This window comes from Grampus griseus (assembly GCF_964374135.1).
Source record: "Grampus griseus genome assembly, chromosome: X".
Classification (NCBI taxonomy): domain Eukaryota; kingdom Metazoa; phylum Chordata; class Mammalia; order Artiodactyla; family Delphinidae; genus Grampus; species Grampus griseus.
In genome coordinates, this window is record NC_138999.1 from 61,326,043 (window position 1) to 61,347,954 (window position 21,912).

Below are 21,912 nucleotides of genomic sequence, written 5' to 3' on the forward strand. Positions count from 1 at the left end.
TGTAGGCCGCGGTAGGCACTTCGGCTTTTACTCAGTGAAACAGGGAGCCAAGGCAGTGTTTTGAACAGAGGAGTAATAGGATCTGACTTCTGTTTTAATAGGATCACTATGTCCGCTGTGTGGAGAATAGACCTAACAGGGGCAAGGCCAGAAGCAGGAACACTAGTTGGGAGGTGGTTGCAATAATCCGAGAGAGATGAACTAGGGTTATAGTGCTGGAGGCAGTGAGAAGTGGTCAGATTCTGGATATATTTTAAAGATGGAGTTGGGATTTTTTACAGACTGAACGTGGGGTGTGAAAGAAAAGGAGTCAAGGATGATTCCAACATGTTTGGTTTCAACAACTGGAAGAGTAGGGCTGCCATATGAGGGGGGATTAGGAGTTAGCTTTTGGACGTATATTAAGTTTGGGATGTCAACCACACACCCACCAATCAATCTACTCTCTACCATCTCCTACCTAGCTATCCATTTACTCACTCAGATTTCTCTATGTCACAAATCCCTTGACATCTCTGTATGTCTTTCGGTGTGCCACTTCCAATTTTACTAACAATACTGCCTCCTACTTTGGCAAAAAACTGGGTATTTTTGATGTCTCCCTTCACCTTACCCCCAAGAGCTAACTGATCACCAAGTTCTGTCAGTTATGCCTCTAAAATCACTCTCAAGTGCTCTTCTTCCTTTTCACATCCACTGTCACCACCTTTGTTCATACTTTCAAGATCTCTCCCCTGGTTTTTGAGCATAGCAATTTGATCTTTTCCTTTACTAGTGAGACTGGGTAGACGGGTCCAGTGGATCTGGGGTCAGGAGGTGGAGGCAAGGGGCAGGGCATAAGTAAGAGGGTCATTTACTCCCTTCCCTGGTACCTAGACCTGAAAGCGAATGCCAGAATTACATTTAAGAGAGAATGCTAGGGCTTCCCTGGTGGTGCAGTGGTTGAGAATCGGCCTGCCAATGCAGGGGACAAGGGTTTGAGCCCTGGTCCAGGAAGATCCCACATGCCGCAGAGCAACTAAGCCCGCGCACCTAGAGCCCATGCTCCGCAACGAGAAGCCACTGCAAAGAGAAGTCTGTGCACCGCAACGAAGAGTAGCCCCCCCACCCCGCCGCAACTAGAGATAGCCCGCGTGCAGCAACAAAGACCCAACACAGCCAAAAGTAAATAAATTTAAAAAAAAGAGAGAGAATGCTGAGGTTGAGCTGGGAAAGCATACCTATAATAAGATTATGAGATCAAGGTTGCCTTGAGTGCCCCCCCGCAAATACTTCCTGATCAACAACCTTCCAGTGAATCAGACAGTGGGCCAACCATGATGCCACTGGAAAGCTAACACCTCTTTCATGATGAAACTGGTCTCTCAGCCTTAGATTGCTGGAGATAATTGCAGGGTACAAGGTAGACAAGTGCATCGGGGAGTAGCAAGACTGGATGAGTGATCATGGAGTGAGAAGGGCATGAAGTTCTACGGGCTGCTGATGTAGGAGGTGTGTGGGCGGATGACTGAATTTCACTTCAAAGGTTTCCAGGTAAGAGTCCTTCAATTTCTGCCATGGCAGATGTGGCTGTGCCAAAAGGAAATCACACCTGAATGATCCAGTTAGTGTAATTCATATATGGCAAACACTTTCTGGTGCTTAGTATGGGCCAAGTATTAGTCTATGTACTTTACACACATTAGTTCACGTAATACAACTGCTTTGTGAGGTAGGTACTATTATTATCTCCATTTTATAGGTGAGGAAATCAAGGAACAGAGTTTAAGCAGGTTGTTCAAGATCACATAGGAAGCGGCAGTGCTGGGATTCAAACCCAGGCAGTGTGACTTGAGTCCCTGCTCTTACCCCCTCTGCCATGTTGTATGGTGAAAGCTAACAGAATGTGCCCTTGGGTGGTCCATACTTGGGTAGTCAAGATATTGACCAGACTCCGGGATGTCAGTGGTTCTAGCAAATAGCCAGGGTGAGAGTGGGCTGGAAATAATTAATGCCATGAAAGGAAGAGGTCTGGATGGAGGGGTATAGTGGATTAGAAATGAATTCTGAGGAGGCTGGAGGTGGAGAACCAATCGTATTATGTATCAGAGGTGTAGCAGTACTGCTGCTCCGCCAGGACCTGGTCAATCCATATGGCCTGGAAGGTTGTCTGCTGGTAGTGGTATGGTGGAGAGGTAAATGTGGGGGAGGAGGACTTTGAATGGCATTCTCCAAAACTAGTATATGAACTGGAGGCTGTGGTTGGAGAGCAGATGGCTATGGAACTTGTGAAAGTGGAAGGCCTTTCAGATGCATGGGCAGCAATGGCTGGGAAAGAGGGATCCACCACTAAGAAGGCGTTACAGATGTGGGAGGAGGAAAAATCTGCACTGAAGTTCATTGGAATGATATCCCAAAGACCTGAAGGTTACCTTGGTGTGTCTTTGTCTCAACTGTAGGATCACAGAGGTATACCAGAGGTTAGGTCAGATATGGGGCAACTAGAAGAACCCTTAGTCCAGGAGTTCTCAAACTGTGTTGTGCATCAGAATCACCTTAGGGAGACACTGGTTAAAAAAAAAAAAAAGAATATTCTTGGGCTTTACCCCTAGTGGGTCTGATTTAGGAATCTTCATTTTAGAATTAAGATGCAGGTGGGCTGCAGGCCACATTACGAAACACACTCCATGAGATTATATGCAAGTCTGAATAGGCTATGTTGGCCCACTGGAGGGGTGCCCTTGGGCACAGGCAACCCCCGATCCTAACAGAATGGGGCATCTTGGAACAACATAAACCTCTGGGCTGCCCCAGGATGGACCTGGATCTTTATGTTCTACACTTGCTGCCCCGGCTCCTCTGCGCTATAACAATTTGAGCTCATGATCACAAACTGCTTGTCCCTCTCAAAGGAAGTGTCTCCCTATCTTGAAGGTGGCCTTGAAGAGCTCTCATTCCCACTTGGGGTAATTGGCCTTGTTTAGGGCCAGCTTAGGTCCAGAGATCAAAAGTACCTAGGTCCTCCTGTGACAGGACAATACTCCCCACCCATCAACCCCTCCTCACCCACACCCCTGTACCTGGATGTTGAAGGCATTAGTCAGTGGTATAGACCAGGGCTGGGGTAGAAGGCCTTCAGCTACGGGAAGGTCATTTTTGTGTCTGGGGACCAAATTCCTTTCTCCTTAAGAGAAAGGATACTGGGGAAGTGAAGATGCAGAGGTAGTAGATGAATTGTGGGCAGTATCAAGGGGTTGCTGACGTCTTCAATCATTTTAGGGACTTCATTTTAGAAAAATGTACATCTTATCCAGCACTATGTAAACTCTGCCCAGAAATATCACTTTCACACTTTGGGGCTTGGCCTGGGGATAGTGCTACTGTAATCATTCAATTACCACGCAGCTCAGACATTCTGTGACATCTCATTAAGTGAATTTATCAAAATATTGCCCAGGTAAATATTCTAGGAGGTGGTGTGTGATCTCATTTGCTGGAAGCAAGTGGGGACACTGCACAGGAATCCTCCATTCATTACCTTTCTTGATCCAGATGAGGTTGTAGGTGCCCCTAGGGGATACATAACCCTGTGAAGGCCAGAGCCTTATGGAATTGAGCTAGAAGGTTCTGGGGTAACAGAAAGGATTTTGAATAGTGATTACACTGAGGACAGAATAATCTTGACAAGAAGAACTCCCTGCTTTTTATTTTCAGAAAGGGTCTCAAGGTTAATGTGGAAGAGATGGAGAATCTGATGAATCCCGCTGCCAGCTGCTGTCCAGAGTTTTTATTTTATAGAAGGCCTTGATTTTAGATTCAGAGAGCACCTGCTCCTTAGGAAGAAGAAAAGTCCTGGATATCAGCACTACAGCACAGTCACCCTTGCCAATTAGGGGTGGTCCCACTGTCTCTTGGTAAGGAGTATCCTCATTTGCCTTATGAGTATGGGCTGGACCTAGTAGTGGAGGTCGAACAGTGAATTCATGTGATGTTTGGGAGGAGTAGGGGTATAGGGAAGGCTGGCAGTGAAACTTTGATAAAGCAAAGGGCCTGAGTCTTTAAGCTGATCGTGAATAGTCTACTTTCAGCCAGGAGCTTACGGGCAAAGGGGACGTGGAAGTGCAGTGGGTGACAAACAGTACCAGGGCTCACTTTAGCTGGACAGGCAGTGGGACCCCACTGGACCAGAGACTTGCCTGAGAGGCTACCTAAGACCCCCTGGGTGTAACCCAATCTGGATATAAGTGACTTTCATCAAACACTTACTATGTGCCAGGCTCTTTGCTAGGCTCTTTAATACAATGATCAGATTTAAGCCCCATCACCCTATAAGGTGGGTACTATTATTATCCCTAATTTACAACTGAGGATACTGAGGCACAGAGAGGTTTTGCAGCTGGTAACTGATGGAGCTGGAATTCCCTGTGCAACACTGAACCACTGTATTAGACTATCTTCCCTAGATCTCATCTGATCTGGGCTACTATGGGAAAGGTTTGTTTATTTTGTCTCATGATGGGTTTGTTCTGCAGGTGCCAGGATGGAATGGGTGTAAAGAGGAAGTGATAAGGACATGCGCTCCATGGCTGAAGGAGGAGTCTGCCTTGGTGCTGAGGCGACGTGGCTGACCCTGAATCCAGGTTTCCATTTTCATGCAGTCATCTATTGGTTTGGAAAGGCTGGAGGTGGGATGGTGTCAGAAGAGGAGGGGGGTTCTGGCTGCTTGGTTAATGAGTTATACTGCACATACAGCACTCTGGAGAACTGGAACTGGAATGCAATCCACTGTCATTCACTCTGTGCATAAAGAGCTGGAGCTCTTGAGAACAGAGCTCTAGTAGCTTTGATCCCAACTGCTAGCTGGACGGTAACTAAGAGCTGGAGGTCTCATTCTATATTCTTCTTGTTGAGTTTGCCAAGACACAAGGCAGAGTTATATGGCTCTATCATTCACTGCCCCCAGGTGGAAGTCCCAGAAACCAATGGCATTCTAGGGCAATAATCTCTCCTCTCCTAGCAGCGAAGCAGGCAGAGGGGGCCCAGCTGGCACAGATCCCGTGTCACCAGGTGGAAGGCTGAAATGTCATGGGATAAGATGGCAAATAACAGAATTGTGGCAAGAAGAAGGGCAGGTTGAGCTAGAGATGGAAATAAGTCTTAAATGGATTATCAGAATGAGATAAAGGAAAATACTGGGAGCTGTAATGCAGAGTCAAACAGGAAGAGGTGAGGATGAGAAACAGCCAGTCAAAGTGGACAAAGAAGATGCGATCTCGGCAAATTCTGGAGGTTAGGAGTCACTGTCCCATGCTGGGTTTCAATACCTCCTAGTACATGTTTACATGGAAAGAGTGAGTCCCATTTAAGGGGATCTAGATGGGACAAGATGGCTTCTTAAGAGACTGACTACAAAAAGCAGAATCAAAGAATTCAAAGAGGCCTGTGAGCAAGTGATAGAAGTGGACAAGAGTCATTTCATGGAGAAAGTAGAGGCCATGGGGCCAGCACTCACTAGTAGGCAACCCAGATACTTCTCTGCTATACCCTCCTTGACTCCTTTTGCTCTGGCTTCAGAAGAGGTGGGTCTCCTCCTCCCAAAGCCATTCCTCCCATCCTCTCCTGCCTCCTCCGAGACTTTGCTCCATTTCTTATCCTTCTCATATTTCCGTTATTTCCCTTTCAGTCTACAAATGTTCTCAAAGCTCTTAAAACAAACCCAACAAGTCAGCCCTCAACCCTGTTTCCCTTGGCCACTGCCCTCCTCTCCTTTCTTTCTCATTTGAACTTTTGGACAGATTAATGTTCCTTTCTTGTCCATTTCTTTAGTTCCTGCTCACCCCTCAACAGTTTGTATTCCCATCACTCTCCAGAAAGTTCTCTTACCAAGGTCATTAATGACTATATTAATTGCCAAATATGACTGACACTTCAGTACTGCTCTGGATTGTTGAGAGCTCTTTCCTTCTTTAAACTCTTCTGCTCCCTTGGTATTCTATGGTCCCTTTCTATTTCGATTACCTGGCCAGTCCTGATTGCTGCTTTTCAGCTGAACTCACTGGGGCTTCTTCTTATACTTGCCCATTACAAGTTGGTATTTCCTGGGGTTCTAGGCTCTACTTTCTTTTTCTCCTCACTCTCTGCCTTTTCCCTAAGTAATCACACCCATTTTCCTGGTTTGTGCTACCATTTCATATACAGGGAACACATCTGCTTCTAGTTCCAGCTTCCACCTCCATCTCCAAATCTCAGAATCCAATTTCCCTGGGTACTACCTCTGCTGCATACCACCACCTACTCCCGTGTACTGAGGTGGTATAATTCAGGGGTTAAGTACACAGGTTGAAGAGTTAGATTGCCTGGGTTTGACTCTCATTGCTCTGCCTTAGTTCAGGTCCTCATCACTTGTCAGTGAGAGTGCCGATACCCAATTCAGTCCCTCGACCTATAGTCTACACCTCCTTCAATCCATCCTCTATAACTACAGTCAGTTTCCTAAAACACAAATCTAACCACGTTACTACCTAACATAATATTTCAGTGCCCCCCATTTCCTACTGAAGAGTTTCTCAAAGTGTGTGCATCAGAATCACCCCTAGATTTTGAAAGTGCAGGTTCTGATGCCCCAGTCCAAACCTACCTGATCAAGATCTCTGAGAGGTCTAGAAATCTGCATTTTTCAACTGAGTGACTCCGACATACATGAAGCCCTTCATGAGCCATTTCCTACTTTTCTACCTCATCTGCTGCCATTATCTACTTTGAACCTTAACCCTCCAGCAATGTGTGTAGTTCCCCCAATCCGCCAAGCTATTTCACAGTGCTGCTTCTGCAAGGCCCTTCACCTACTTGTCTCCCCAGCACACTGCTCTCCATCCTTTGAAGTCTTCTTAACCACAACCTCCTTACTGAGAAATCTTACTTTCCTTCTGTACAGCTGTTTCTCAACCATTTTTTCATTATCATTCCCTCACCCAAGGAGCCTTTTTAGACACCTTTTTCTAATTGACCTCTCCGCGAAATTTTATATCACAGATGTACTGTACATCTGTTATGTACTGTGACCCTTTGGAAAACCATAAACTATGTAACATCTAAGTTTCTTGCCGCCCCCGCTTCCCTACCACCTGCCCCAGCAAGAATCAATTTTTGCTCCCTTGGGGGCAGTATCACTCCCATTGAGAATACACGCTCTGCAGCAGCAGAAGACACTGCTATCCAAACCGGTCTTCTTGAGGTTCACCTTTGGTTTCTCTGATAAGTCTTTTCTGATTCTCCTCCTATCTCTCTCACCACTCCTTCTCAAGACTCAACTTTGTAGGTCTTTCTTCTCTTGCCTGCCTTGTAAACACTGGCATTCCACAAGGCTCATTATTTGAGTTTTTTCCCCTGTATTATTTTACACATGCTTCCCAGGTTAGTTTGTCTATTTCCTTAATTTTAATTACCACCTATCATGCTGGCTCCCAAATCTGTATCTTCAGTGAAGATGATTCTCCTGAGCTCCAGCCTCTTGCTAGTCTAAGTATGGGCCACAAATTGGCAGCCTTTAGTATTGCCTGGGAGTTTGTTAGGAATGCAGATTCTCAGGTTCCCCCAAGACCTGAACCAGAATCTCCAATTTAATAAGATCCCTGGGTATTTTGTATGCACATTAAAGTTGAGAAGTCATAGGCTGGACCCCATTGCCGACTCTCTAATAGACATCTCTAATTAGATGCTCCATAGGCAGAGCAGTCCCCATCCCCTACTCTTCTTGGTTAAAGGTAACACAATTACTCAGTCATCTACATAAGAAATCTAGATCACTCCTTCCTTATCATTTATATCAAACTGGTTACCATTCCTACCTATTCTAGCTACTAAATGACTCCTGAATTTATTCTCTCATCTATGCTCATCACCACAGCTTTCACCTCCTTTAGGATAGATTATTATCACAGTAAAGGTCCTAACAGATTTCTCTGTCAACATTCTGGCCCCCAACACTCACCAATTTATCTACCAACTATTGCCAGAATCATATTCCTAAAATGCAAATCTGATCATGTTACCTCTTCCTGGCTAAAGATTCCTTCAGTGATTCTTTACTCTTTTAAACCAAGGTTCTTAACCAGGGATCCACACATGGGCTGTAGGAGATCCTTAGACTTTCTGAAACTATAAGGAAAAATTTGTGTATGTACATTTTTCTAGGGACAGTGTTATATAGCTTTCATCAGATTTTCGGAGGGGTCCATGACCAAAATAGGTCAAGAACCACTGACCTGAAGGATCAAGTCCAAGCTGTTCAGCTTGGCAAACAGGACCCTTCATACCTCTCCCACCTCACCTCCAGCCACTTGCCTATAGGAGCCCTTGGTTTCAGCTTTAATTATAGACCTGGAAGTGCCCTCAGCTTTCACACCTCTGTGCCTCTGCACATGCTGTTCCTGAAATAACCCCAAGGTCACATACACAACTAGTAAGTGGTGCATTCCACTCCTTCTGGACACCCCACTACCTTGTGCCTAACTCTAGCATACACCGACCATATCATGCCTCTATTGTAACAGCTTCCCACTTTGTTCCAAGCAGATTTTATTATAAAAAGTTTTATTAATAAAAGTAATATAATCATATTAGAGAAAATATATGAAAATATATAAAACAGAGAAAAGGTACATGTATATATCTGTGTGTGTATACCCACATATACATATAGTATATATATATATAGTGTGTGTATGTATATATATTATATATATATATATCATACTATCATCATCGTCACAAAGTCACTGGTATCATTTTGTTGTATTTCCTTCTAGAAATTCTTTTCATATGCAGATATTTTTTTACATATCTCTAATCAGAGTGAATATATGATGCTGTAGCTACCTGCCCTTTAAAAGCAAAGCCAACAATATACGATATGCATTTTTTCTTGTTATGCAGTTGTCCTAACCACCATTTTTAATAGTTATATAGTAGCCCATCAAGTGGATATGTTGCAGTATACTACGTAACCATCCCACTGTTGTTGAATATTTAGGTCTCCTTCCCTCCTTTTTTCTTGGCTATTATACGTGAAAGAGAAATTACCATCTTCATATACACAGCTTTTCCATATTTTGGATTGGCTTATTTCCTTAGATTACCAAGAATAATAGATGTATGAGTTAAGATCTTTCTTCCTTTGGTTCAAATTTGGTAGAAGTAAAATATATACATGTATATATAATGTTTCAATTTTTCTTCCTCTAATTATTAGCGATACTAAATATTTTTTCATGTTTGTTTACTATTTGTTTCCTCTTTTGTAAATTGTTCATGTCTTTTACTAATTTATCTGAGTATTAGTGTTTTAAAAAATCAGTTAGAATAGTTAATGATTTTAACCCTTTGTTAATATTTGCTGTAACTATTTTTTTGCCTCTTTTTATTTTGGTAAAATTTTAGCTGCAAAAGTTAGAAAAAATCTCATTACTGAAATTTTGAAAACTAGAAAAACACATTAAAAAAATCATTTTAATTCTGTCACCCTAACGTAACCACTACTATCATTCCCACTAATTTTTTTTAAAAAAATGCATGTACTAAAAAAAATGCATGTATTTTACAAAGTTGTAACTGCAGTGTGCAAACAATTTTAAAACCTGTTTTATTAACCCAGAAGTATTTTTCTGAAATGCCCCATAGTCTTCATAATCATCATTTAAAATAATAGCATAATATTCCATGGAATGGATTCACCCTTTCCTTATTGCTAGATATTCATGTTATGTCTAATTTTAAAAAATAAATAACACTGGTAAATATCTTCAGGTTTCTTTTCCATATTTTGAATTATTTTCTTAGGAAACATTCTCAGAAGTAGATTACTAGATAAAAAGGCATTAATACATGCTGGCTACCAAACTGTTTTCTTAAGGGGTTGACCCAAACCACACTATTACTAGCAAACTCAGTACCATTTTTTTTCAGTTCTATTAAAGATAGGCTAGGTAAAGAGGTAAAGATAGGTAAAGATAGGCTAGATAAGTTACCTACTTATCTGCATTTCTTTGATTAGTAGTGATGAACATTGTCCCATGTTTTCCAGTTGTGCTTAAAACTCCTTTGTAAATTGTCTATTCATGTTCTTTGCCCATATTTCTTCTTATACATCATACTGTATGAATGTCTGAGAAAATGCAAACCTGTCACATTTTGTCATATTTATGTCAAATATGCCTTTCTAGTCTGTGTTTAGATTTTATTTTTGAAATGGCCATAAAAGTTATTTTGGTTTTAAAATTTTATACAAATATGTTGATCTTTTCCTTTGTTTTTCTTCTATTCTTTCCTAAGCTTAGAAAACTATTCCCCTTTAGAAGCCTGATGAATATTCATTCATCCTAGGGTTTTTTTCCTAATTTGCTTTTTTATATTTAACTCTTCAATCCAGCTGCCACTTATTTTAGTTTATTACAGGAGATGAGAGTATAAATGCTACAAGCTGTCACAACATCATTTACTGAACAATCCTTTCCAATCACTTGCAACACATCCTTTATAACTGATTGAATTCTTATATGCAACAGTCTCTTTGGGGAGTATACTATAACATCATTTGTCTAATCTTATACCAGTGGTACCAGTGTTTTCATTATCACAGTTTTTTATGTTTAATATCTAATAGCATTAGTCTCTCATTACTCTTCTTTTGCAGAATTTTCTTTGAAAATCACTCTTCTTTGGCTTTCAGATGCAATTATTTGCTGTCTTACCTCTAAGAGATAAACTTCTTGAGGGCAGAATTGGTTTATTTCCTTAGAATATTGCTGGGAATAATAGTACTGGGTCAACAGGTACAAACATTTTCCCCACTCTTAACATTTCCAACGTTTTCAAAGAGTGTGCCAATTTCACTGTAATCCTGCCAGCACCTGGATATTTTGAAATAAAAGATTTCTTTTTCAAAATTGGTAGGGGAAAAATGTGCCATGCTTCAATTTCTGTATCTCTGCTTATTAGTAATGATAAAAATATGCTTGACACTATGTAGGTGCTTAATCAATGCATGTTGAATGAATAAATGGCATGTATGAACCTGTACATGTATTTGGGGATACGGGGGTTTAAACAGATATTGTGGTTATAAGAGATAAATGCCCGCTAGATGTAAGTTTGTGGGCTAAATGCCTGTATTCCATCTGCAGAGGTTCTAGAGGCGCCAAGAACGCCTTGGAATTTGGACCTGAATTGGGGCAATCTCTAGAGACTCTTGGTAATTTATATTTACCACAGGCATGTCTGTTTCCAGGTAGGATCAGCTGCAAGCTGTCTGAAACAGTTAAGATAATGGCGTGTGGGTATGCCCACGCCTGCATACAGCCCAGAGGCAGCCATAATTGGCTGGAGATAGAGTGTGCTTCCTTTGGCAGCAAAACAGTAATAAGAAGTGGCAGGTACCTGGGTATTCCACTGCAAACTGACCCAGGCCCTAGGAGGCCTTAAGTGGTGAATTTAAATATATAAGCTGCTCCAGTGCCACATGCAGAAACTAGAGCTGACTTGTAGCACTGGGCATTTCCCATGAAACCACACTACTTTTCTTTTCAACTTGCTAAGCATGAGAAGGCAGAGAAGTCCTTGGTTCAGCGAAGCTTGGTTTTGTCCCTTTTATCTATAGCTTGAAGCAGACAGGGTCATTTTTCCCTCCTAGAGATCACTGTCTTGATTTTGAATTTTTTTAATAGAGCAAAAACTAACAAAAGGCAGGTTGTTTCTCTTTGTTTTTAAGACCATGTAAAACTCATTACTAAACACAGCTTCTCTATGCTCCACCACCTCAGTTGTAGATTCTAGTAGTAAACTTACTCAAGGATTTCCTTGGTCATGAAATCTATCCATTTGATGAAAAGAATTCCATATTATTACCTTAATCTGCATATGCTGAAGTTGTGCTCAAGATTTTATTCTGAAAAATAAAGTGCTGTTTTCTCTAGACTCAAGAGCACTAGAGTATCAAGGTCATGGCAGATAGTATGAACAACTGGTGTGTGAATGATGCATTGGCAGTTCCTACCACTGCTGCTTTATTTCACTCAAATAGCACATTGATAAATTCAGTTTTTAAATTCCCTCTCCTCTGGAGGGGGGGATAAATTAGGAGTTTGGGGTTAACAGATACACACTACTATATATAGAATAGGTAAACAACAAGGACCTACTATATAGCACAGGGAACTATACTCAGCGTCTTGTAATAACCTATAATGGAAAAGAATCTGAAAAGTATAACTGAACCACTTTGCTGTACAGCTGAAACTAACACAACTTTGCAAATTAACTATACTTCAATAAAAATAAATAAATCAATAAATAAAATCCTTCTCCTCCAACATGTACTACAGCCATCTTAAGCAAGATACCAAATGCTGAATAAGGCTCAGCAGTCCCTGTCAGACACAGAGTATAGCTGTTTGAAATGTTAACATCAAACTCAAAAAGGACTTTTCCTGTAACTCCAAGTAGCACCCAATAGCTGTTGCACAAGCCCTTTCTCCTTAGGGTAACACCTCTAAGTTGCCACTTTGCTGCTTAGAGATGGCAGCATAAGCCTCTTTTTTAAAAAAATTTATTTATTTTATTTATTTATTTTTGGCTGCATTGGGTCTTTGTTGCTGTGTGCAGGCTTTCTCTAGTTGTGGCGAGTGGGGGCTACTCTTCATTGCGTTGCGCGGGCTTCTCATTGCAGTGGTTTCTCTTGTTGCGGAGCACGGGCTCTAGGCACGCAGGCTTCAGTAGTTGTGGCACATGGGCTCAGTAGTTGTGGTGCATGGGCTTAATTGCTCTGTGGCATGTGGGATCTTCCCAGACCAGGGCTTGAACCCGTGTCCCCTGCATTGGCAGGTGGACTCTTAACCACTGCGCCACCAGGGAAGCCCTAAGTCTCCTTTTTGATTCTTCAGCCTTTTGTTTTAAATCTGTTCTCATCAATTCTCCATCTATTCAAAAATCTGTTTGCCACTCCTTTCAAGAACTAGCTCCAAAATTCACCTCTTCCAAGACTTCCATGATTAACTGCTCCTTATTGCTAAATCTCTTCATCTCATACATATATTCAATTGGTACCAAAATTGATGTTGCTCCCCAATTATTCTAGTTTTAATAATGTTTCTAGAGTATAAGTTCCTTGAAGACAGGGGAATTTCCAGAAAGCTTAAAAGGAATTTAGAGATTGTCTAGATATCTAGATTAATATCCTTTGCTCTGCCCATTTTCCTGATGAAGAGACTGAGACCGAGAGAGGTTAATCTGTCCAAGTCAGTCAGTCAAGTTTGTAGAAAAAGTAGGCATAAAGCCCAGGTGTCCTGACTTTCAATAGTACACTTTCCACTATATTATGTCATCTTTTATTTTACTTGTATCTCTTCAGAAGGTGTAGTAAAGTGTCATACACACACACCCCCCACGTCTCTCAATAACTGCCAATACAATAAACATAAGAGTTTACATAAATAAGAAACTGACTCAAGGAAAGAGATAGAAAGCAGAAAGGTCATTTTCTTACTTCTTTGCATGATGCCACCCTCCAGACCAGTTGATCGCTACTTTGCACATTCCATCAATCAGGCACTGGGCAGCTGTGATTGTAGCCCCTCCTACAGCTGCTGCATAGTCAAATATTCCTTCAGTGGCTGGGCAGTCATAACCTTCAGGCAAACATCAGAAGAGCTTGTTAAAAAATAAGCTGGATAAAGAGGGGTGTGATATTATGACTTATAATAAAGAATATACAGTTAACCCTTGAACAACATGGGTTTGAACAGCGCAGGCCTACTTACAGGTGGATTTTTTTTCAGCAGTAAATACTACAGTACTACACCATTAGCAGTAGGTTGAATCCGCGGATGCGCAACTGCAGATGTGGAGGGCTAACTATAAGTTATACTCAGGTTTTCGACTGCACGGAGGGTGGGTGCCCCTAACCCATGCGCTGTTTAAGGATCAACTGTATTTCTTCCCAGTTTGTGGCAGAGTTCCTAAAATTCTTGGAATTCCTAAATGATGAGTTATAGATGTGTCTTGGTTGTATTAATGAGGTAACTTGTGGACCACATCTAAGGATGGGGGTTGGTTGCCAGTAGAATTATGAGGGTTGGAACTATCAGTTCCATCCCCCTGACCTCCTGTGTGAGGCCAGAGGAACTGGTGATTGAGTTTGTAAAAAATGAATAAACAGAAACTTAAATTAAATAGTCAGGAGACCAGAAGGGGGCGCTCTCACACCCTGAAACAATAACCAAGTTTAACAAGAAGAAAGACTTTTCTTTCCTGGCAAGGACTCAATGAAAAAGCCATGGACTCTTTTTTTTTTTTTTTAAACCACAGCTCTCCCAAGTTCCTTTCCCTCTCTGTAAAAGTGTTCTCCTTCCCTTGCCATGGCTTGCCATGGTTGCAGACCCCAAATTGCAATTCTCTGCTGATCCCAAACAAACCCATCTTTGATGGAGAAATATCTGGCAGCCTACTTGTTTAGGTCAACAAGCTTAATCACCAATTGGCCAATGACTTAATCATTCATGCCTATGTAATGAAGCCTCCATAAAAACCCCAAAGGAGAGGGTTTGGAGAGCTTCTGGGTTCGTGAACACGTAGAGATTTGGGGAGAGTGGCACACCTGGAGAGGGCATGGAAACTCCATGCCCTTTCCCCATACGTTGCCTTTATGCACCTCTTCCATCTGGCTGTTCCTGAGTTATATCCTTTAATGATTAACTGGTAATCTAGTGAATATATGGGTTTCCTGGGTTCTGTGAGCCGCTCTAGCAAATTAATTAAATTCGAGGGGGTCATGGGAATTTCTGATTTATAGAGAGTTGGTCAGAAGTACAGGTAACAACTTGGACTTGTGCTTGGCATTCTGAGTTGGTGAGGTTGCTAGAACCTCCAATTTGCAGCCTGTCAGCCAGAGCACAGGTAACAGCTTGGGTTTGCAACTGATGTCTGATGTGGAGAGAAGTCTTGTGGGACTGAGCACTTCACCTGTGGAATCTGATGCTCTCTCCGGGTAGAGAGTGTCAGAACTGAGTTGAATTGTAGGACACCAAGCTGGTGTCCTGAGCATTGTTTGGTGGTGTGGGGGGAAATTCCCCCCTCCACACATTGGAATTGGGTCCAGTACCCTATTAGGAGGAGTAGATTGAGGTATGACAACAACATACCCTACCAGAAAGCTACTGTGCTAACACCAGCTCCAAAATGAGAGCTAAACACCTTCAATGTCGGGGAAGGAATTATTCAGTATTACAGCTAGAAAGACTAAACCTTGAAGATTAACTAGTCACATCCTATAGATGGAGAAACTGAGGACTGAGAGGTGATATGTCATATCTGTGATGACACAGAGCCAGGTCTGGGACCCCCTGGTGTCTTAAGCCCGCACCCCCGCCCTATACACATACCTCCAGTCCAGTGTTCTTCTATTAAATCATGTTGTTTCTCTAGACTATCCTATTGGCCACTTATGGCTTTTAAAAATGCAGCTGTTTAATGAGAGATAAGGCATCAAACTTAGCAAGAATATAAATATACACTGAAGTTAAAATATAAGGTCACAGGACAGTTAAATCAGTGTACATACAGCCAGATCCAATCTGGGCACTGCTATTAGGGCGCCAAGCAACTGAAAGGTTTTCCTCCATTTGATCCAGCATTAATTTTGCTCAATTCATATGGGAGTGTGGTTAAAGGAAGATTAATATTGTGGTTAACACATTAGTTGTTAATTTAAAAGTATTTAAGACCATCATGCAAGTTATAAAAGATTAAGTAGTTATGATCTATAGATGGAGGTCATCTATCTCCCATCATTGCCTAGTAATGACTTTACCTAGTCCATATTCTATGGAGTCTGGATGATCATCATCTCCTTCCTGGCTGACCTTCTGGAGATGCTGCAGATAGGCATCGGTGTGGAAAGTGGCCATCTCCTCCATGGAGGCCACTTTGGGCTTAACTATCCTAATAATAACAGGGAACAAAGAAAGGTGAGTGAGTCAGATCCAGAGTATGCCAGAACCTGGAAGCAGGAGCCAGCAGTTGGAGTGAAAATACAACTTCCAGCTTCTGGTTCCAGGAGGCTGAAGCAATAAACACGTTCTGTTCCTCCACTGCAATACAGTCTTCATTTCCTCACATCTACATGTTGACTCCATTAAAAAGGGGTGAGAGGATAGATATCTCCCTTGAGTTTATAGGCAGGTTAAAAAAAAGAGTTATTATATTTAAGTTAAATAATCAGGTATTAGACAAATTTTGCTCTGTGAGTTACAACTTTCATGACAAACCAGTAGGAAGAGATATTTTCATTTGAATCAGTTTTCCTAATTGGGCAAATACAATCCTTTCAACTACATTTTTACTTTAATAGGCAGCTGTATTGTCATGAATTTTGAATTTGGAGTCAGAGAACTGGCTTCCCGTCCTAATTACCAGCTCTATAACCTCAGATAAGCTGACTGTTCTGTAGTTCAGTTTCCTCATCTGTAAAGTGGGGATATCTTATGGGAAGATTAAATGATAACATACATGAAAATGCCTTGTGGATAACTGTCATTATTATTAATATTAAAGGATTAAAAAATAGGCAACCAAAAAATGTGAAAGTTTCTATAATTGGTCCCTCACATCTGCCTCTGAGAGGAAGGAGAGAAGGAGCAAACAGGCTAGAACTGGGCTTTGCTCAGAAGCTCTCAACCCACTGTTCACAAGAAGTGAAAATAGGAGTGACGGAGAGAATACAGGGTGCTAACCTAACAACAGGACTTAACCACCTCTAACTTCTAGCTGCCTAGTCCCCATATCCTCTTCCTGACTCTGCCACTGCCACTACTGCTCTCTAGCCCTCACCACTCAAAGGGGGGTCTATGGACCAGCAGCAGCATCACCTGGGAGCTTGTTAGAAAGGCAGAATTTCAGCCTCCCCTCAGACCTACTGAATCAGAATTTGTACTTCAGTGCTCACTTCAGCAGCAGATATACTAAAATTGGAATGATACAGAGATTAGCAAGGCCCCTATGCAAGGATGACACTCAAATTTGTGAAACATTCCATATATTTGGATTGGGAGTTTGGGCTTAGCAGATGCAAACTATTATACAGAAAATGGAAAGAGAACAAGGTCCTATTGTATAGCACAGGGAACTATATTCCATATCCTGTGATAAACCATAATGGAAAAGAATATGAAAAAGAATATATATATATATCACTTTGCTGTACACCAAAAACTAAACAACATTGTAAATCAACTATACAATTAAAAAAAAAGAATCTGTATTTTAACAAGGTAATTCATATGCACATTCAAGTTTAAAACGCATGACCCAGGCCACAGGGAGGCATTAGTGTTTTTTTTGTTTGCTGAAGGGGAACATGCCCATGAGTTTCTCCTGAATTAATATGGCTATACAGGCTACTACCATCACCAAGCAAGCTCAGCCTCAAAAAGTAAATATATATAGCTAAGATCCAAGGAGTCTTGCTTCTTCTTCAAGAAAACATGTCTACACCCTCAGAAGTGATAACTCTGCCCATTAAAATAAAAATTTTACAGTTTCTTGTACCATGTTTCCCAGCCCTAATTGCTCCCTCTTTTAATACCCTTCCTCTTCCTTAACAAATCCTTACTGAGAGCCTCCCTACTTAACAGCAAGGAAATTAGACAGTTTTGCTTTGCTTTGATTTCTTGTTTGTCAAAGTAATTTTTTGAACTGTTAAATAACTTTAATGGAAAGCATGTAGTTTTTCTGTTTACCAAACCTATGGGTTAAAAAACGGTTGAAAAACATTCATAAAGAAGATACTCAATAAATGATTTTGTTAATAATAAGGATAAAATTTACACTACCTTCTGGGAGATAAATGAAGCATATCACACTAGCCAGCATAGACAGATGTTCACCCAATTGGCCAGAAAATGTCACAAATAATCCTACAAGTGTCAGGGTTCTAATATTTACTCTTATAACAACAAACAGCAACTTCATTTTTTTGTTTTTTTTTAAAGAAGCACTTAGCTCTGTGCTGAGTTATGGCCTTGGCTCCAGGAGTTTCCTTTGGTCTTGACTGTCTCCAGGCTCATCATTAAAGTTTGGTGGTGGTAATGGTGTATCTAAAAGTCTTAAGTTGAACCCATACTCTCAGAGCTGGCTTAGGAAAGACAAAAAACAAACAACCCCAAAACCAGAACACCTCCCAGCTGAACATCTTTTTTTCTATCAGATAGGTTTTAGTACCCAAAAGTACTCACCCCGAAACCTCCACAAAACACCTATCCCTAGGATACTTCCCTCCCAGCAATAAAGTCCTATTTCTTAACTGCTTCATGTACTTTTTTCGAGTTTTCTTAATTCTTCAAGAGCTTTTACTAGGTTACAGGCAGATTACCAACACTGTGAATCACAAAAAACTTTTAAAAAAGGACCATTCTCTCCCTAATTAGCCCCACTGTGAAGCAGGAAGTTAAGGCTATGAACACCTGGGTTCAGGGCTCTGTTCAAGCACAACTTACCTCATTTGCTTATGCAGTGCATATGCTTCAATCAAGGAATGTACCATACTGGCCTAAAAACATCAGCAAAAAAGGAAGAAAAAAAAGGCAGAAAATAGTCTCAAATGTTTAATTCAGAGAAATTCCATCGACTTCATCATCCTGAACAAAGGAACTAACTTTTAACTCCCCTCCCTTTTTACTTAACAGTTACAAAGCACTTTAGACAATACAAAGTATCTAAATCGCTAAGGAGCAAGCTATCGGGCCTTACGGAGGTGTTGGAACACTTTTCTCCTGCAGCTTCTTCTCCACTTCGGGGATCCCTGGCAGTAGAGACACCATCCCCTCCATGCCATCCCTTCCCCCTCCCCCGCACCTCCACCCCACCCCCACCTGTCCGTTGGACGCCCCGCTGCGCTCTCAGGAAACTCTCTAAGGGAACACTTCCTCCATCACCTGGTACAGCCGCCCAAATTTCTGCTGAAGATTTCCCCCAGCCCTGTATCCTCTTCGCTTCCTAATGCCCTCCCGTCCACCGGCCTCCCACCCACACCCCCAAAACCCACGGTCTTTCATCCCAACCTTTCTTACCCGTTTGGGGACTTTGGCCAGGGAGTCGCACATGCTAACATACTCGGGGCTGTAAATGTAAACCGGGGGCAGCGACTGCCCACCGTCCGCCGGTTCCTCCGGCTCCTCCATCTTCCACTTACAGCCGTTCCGGAGCCACCGTCCGGATCCGGCTTTTTTCGGACTCAGCCCGGGCTCCGGTTCCTGCTCCTCTGATCGGCCGCAGCGGTGCTCCCTGGTCAACATTCCCTCCTAGTTTCGAGATCGCCGGTGACACTGTCCCTGCTCCCCATCCAATTGAAGAAATGCATGGGCCTTGTCAGGCCAGAACCCCTACATTTAGTGACTACAGTTCAAAAACGGAGGTCGGCAGATATAAAAGCCCAAATAGCTGCCAATTAGGATCGATATTTTATAGCACAAATAAGCACAGTCAAAACTAACCATTGTTGCCCTACGGGGCCATTTGAGATGAAGTCAGACCAGCTTCAGAGCATGCTGGGAGATGTAGTTTCGAGGGATTTGAGTAGCGGAAGAGTCAGGGCTAATTACTAAAATAGCCGCGAATTTGAGTTTTAGCGCTAAAAAAAAAAAAAGGATCACCGTCAACGCTTTATGAATTGTCTCAATCTGCAAACACACCCATATAAATATCTAAAGACAGACACAGTGTGGCCACTAAGAGCCCAGCACCACCCAACACATCAGACGGGCTCTTTTTGGTGGGGGATTAATTAATGGTACAAACTGTTTGAAAAGTTTACACAGTCAATTCTGTGCTGCAACTTAGTTCACTGCTTTTCATCATTAACTATCCATGTCCATATAAGAGTTAACAATCTCAATAATTCACTCTGGCAAAGCTGGTACCACTTTCCCAAGACGCTGGCTGGTACTCTGTAAATTGCTTCGTAGATTCCAGTCAAGCAATGATGTCAAATCACTCCTTGAAAATTCACTTGGAGTTAAGTGTGTAAGCAGATACTTTCAGTGATGTTTGGAAACTGCAGCTCTTCTTCCTTCCCTCCTTTTTTTCTCTGCAGCTATACAAGAGTTAGGGAAATATTTTAGGTTTAGTGTGAGGGTTCACATTAAAGAGTATCCTGGAGCAGTTTTAGAATTACCATCAGTATTTCCAGGTTCCTGGGGGCCCCTATGATCTGACACAAACTAGCCAATGCCCAAGGCCCCAACTCTCACATCAACATGAATTAACCTCTCAGACAATCCAATATTCTAGTTTGCTTTTTTCCCCTACTCTTTAAACATTTATGGAGTATTGTGATATGCACTTGGATATACTATCTCATTTCATCCTTGCAACAGTCCTATAAAGGAGGTTGTAATACACCCATTTTACAGATGCAGTTTAGAGAAAATAACTGTTCAAAGTCACACACACAAACAGAAAAGCAGGAATTCAAAACCAGGTCTGCCTGACACTGAAGTTTTTGAACATTCCCTTTACTATATAAACTTGATTCCTCCAGGATGACTTTGTGTTAAATCTAACCTTGTTCAACCCTCCATTTAGTATCTCCTCAATACTTAGTATTCTGGATTTTTTTTTCTCCTGTGATGTGTTTCTTTAGCTAGAATGTAAGCTCTCATGCTCCTTTTGTATCTTCCCATAGCAATTAGCTCAAAGTTCTGCCATCATTCAATCATTCATCAAACTTTATCTGACATCAACTAAGTGTACAGTACAGCTGAGGATTCAATCCTCAAGATGAATTACAGTCTGATCTCTGCTCTCAGGGAATTTGCATTCTTGTAGATGAGACGGATACACAAGAAGCAGAGTCAGATAATGAATGTAGGATGCTTGTTTAATAACTAAGCATTAAGTACTTAATAACTGGTACTTAGTAAATGGCAACTAGGGTTCTTATTCAGTGACATCTGAGAGGGTCCTGGTGGATAGATGGGATTTTACCTGGTGAAGAAGGGAGCCAGGGGAGGGCATGCTGACTAGAATCAACAGCATAAGCAAAAACAAAAAGGAGAACATTTCTAGGCTAGTTTAGTTGAAGGGGCTGGCTCATGAAGTGTTTTGAATACTAGACTAAAGAGAATAGACTTCACCCTGTGGGAAATGGGGAGACATATAAACAGAAATCTTAAAATAAAAGATTTCTACAGCAGTAGTGTGTAGGGAAGATTAACTATTGAAAGACTACAAGCAGTGAGAGTGCTGCAATGGATCAGATAAGAAATAATGATCATTTATGGTTTGGTTTTGTTTTTTTGTTCTTTTGGCTGTGCCGCGTGGCATGCGGGATCCCGACCAGGGTTAGAACTCGTGCCCCCTGCAGTGGAAGCATGGAGTCCTAACCACTGGACCGCCAGGGAATTCCAAAGCAATGATGATTTAAACTAGGGTAGGGACAATGGAAACAGAGAGGGAGAAACAATGCACAGCGTAGGTTCAACAGGACTTCCTTACTACTAGTACTTGAATATTGGTGAGAGCAGATGGAGAAGTTATTGAAAATTCTTAAAGTCTGTGTGAAGAGAAGGCCAGCAGTATCAATATAAGGAAGAGGGAAATGAGAAGGAAGAACTCAGAGGGTAGGGCAGGTGCTTAACCCAGTTTATTTCCCCACATAGATAAGAGATAGCTAAAGTCATAACAGTGGGTGAGATAGTCAAGGGAACATGGCTGTCTCCACTGCGATGTCTAATCATATCTAACTTAACATTTTCAAACCAAACTCCTGATTTTCCTATCCAAGTCTTTGCCACCCCTTCCCCATCTTTCATAGCTCAGTAGAGATACCAAAGTCTATCCAGTTGCCTAAGCCAGAAACCTGGGAGTTATTTGTATTCCCTCCTTTTC

At 41.7% G+C, this 21,912-nt stretch overlaps 1 protein-coding gene across 2 annotated transcripts in view; it reads right to left on the reverse strand.

Annotated features, from left to right (window-relative positions):
• Nucleotides 1-19,309, reverse strand: part of HDAC8 (histone deacetylase 8) — a 243,274-nt gene extending 223,965 nt beyond the window's left edge. For both annotated transcript variants that reach the window (XM_082681246.1, XM_082681247.1), the window contains exons 1-4: nt 19,095-19,309; nt 18,522-18,574; nt 15,839-15,969; nt 13,517-13,658 (exon numbers count right to left, since the gene is read on the reverse strand). In XM_082681246.1, the coding sequence (XP_082537372.1) occupies nt 13,517-13,658; nt 15,839-15,969; nt 18,522-18,574; nt 19,095-19,205 (437 nt within the window). In that variant the 5' untranslated portion in view covers nt 19,206-19,309. The remainder of the gene's footprint in view (nt 1-13,516; nt 13,659-15,838; nt 15,970-18,521; nt 18,575-19,094) is intronic.
• Nucleotides 19,310-21,912: the final 2,603 nt, after the last annotated feature.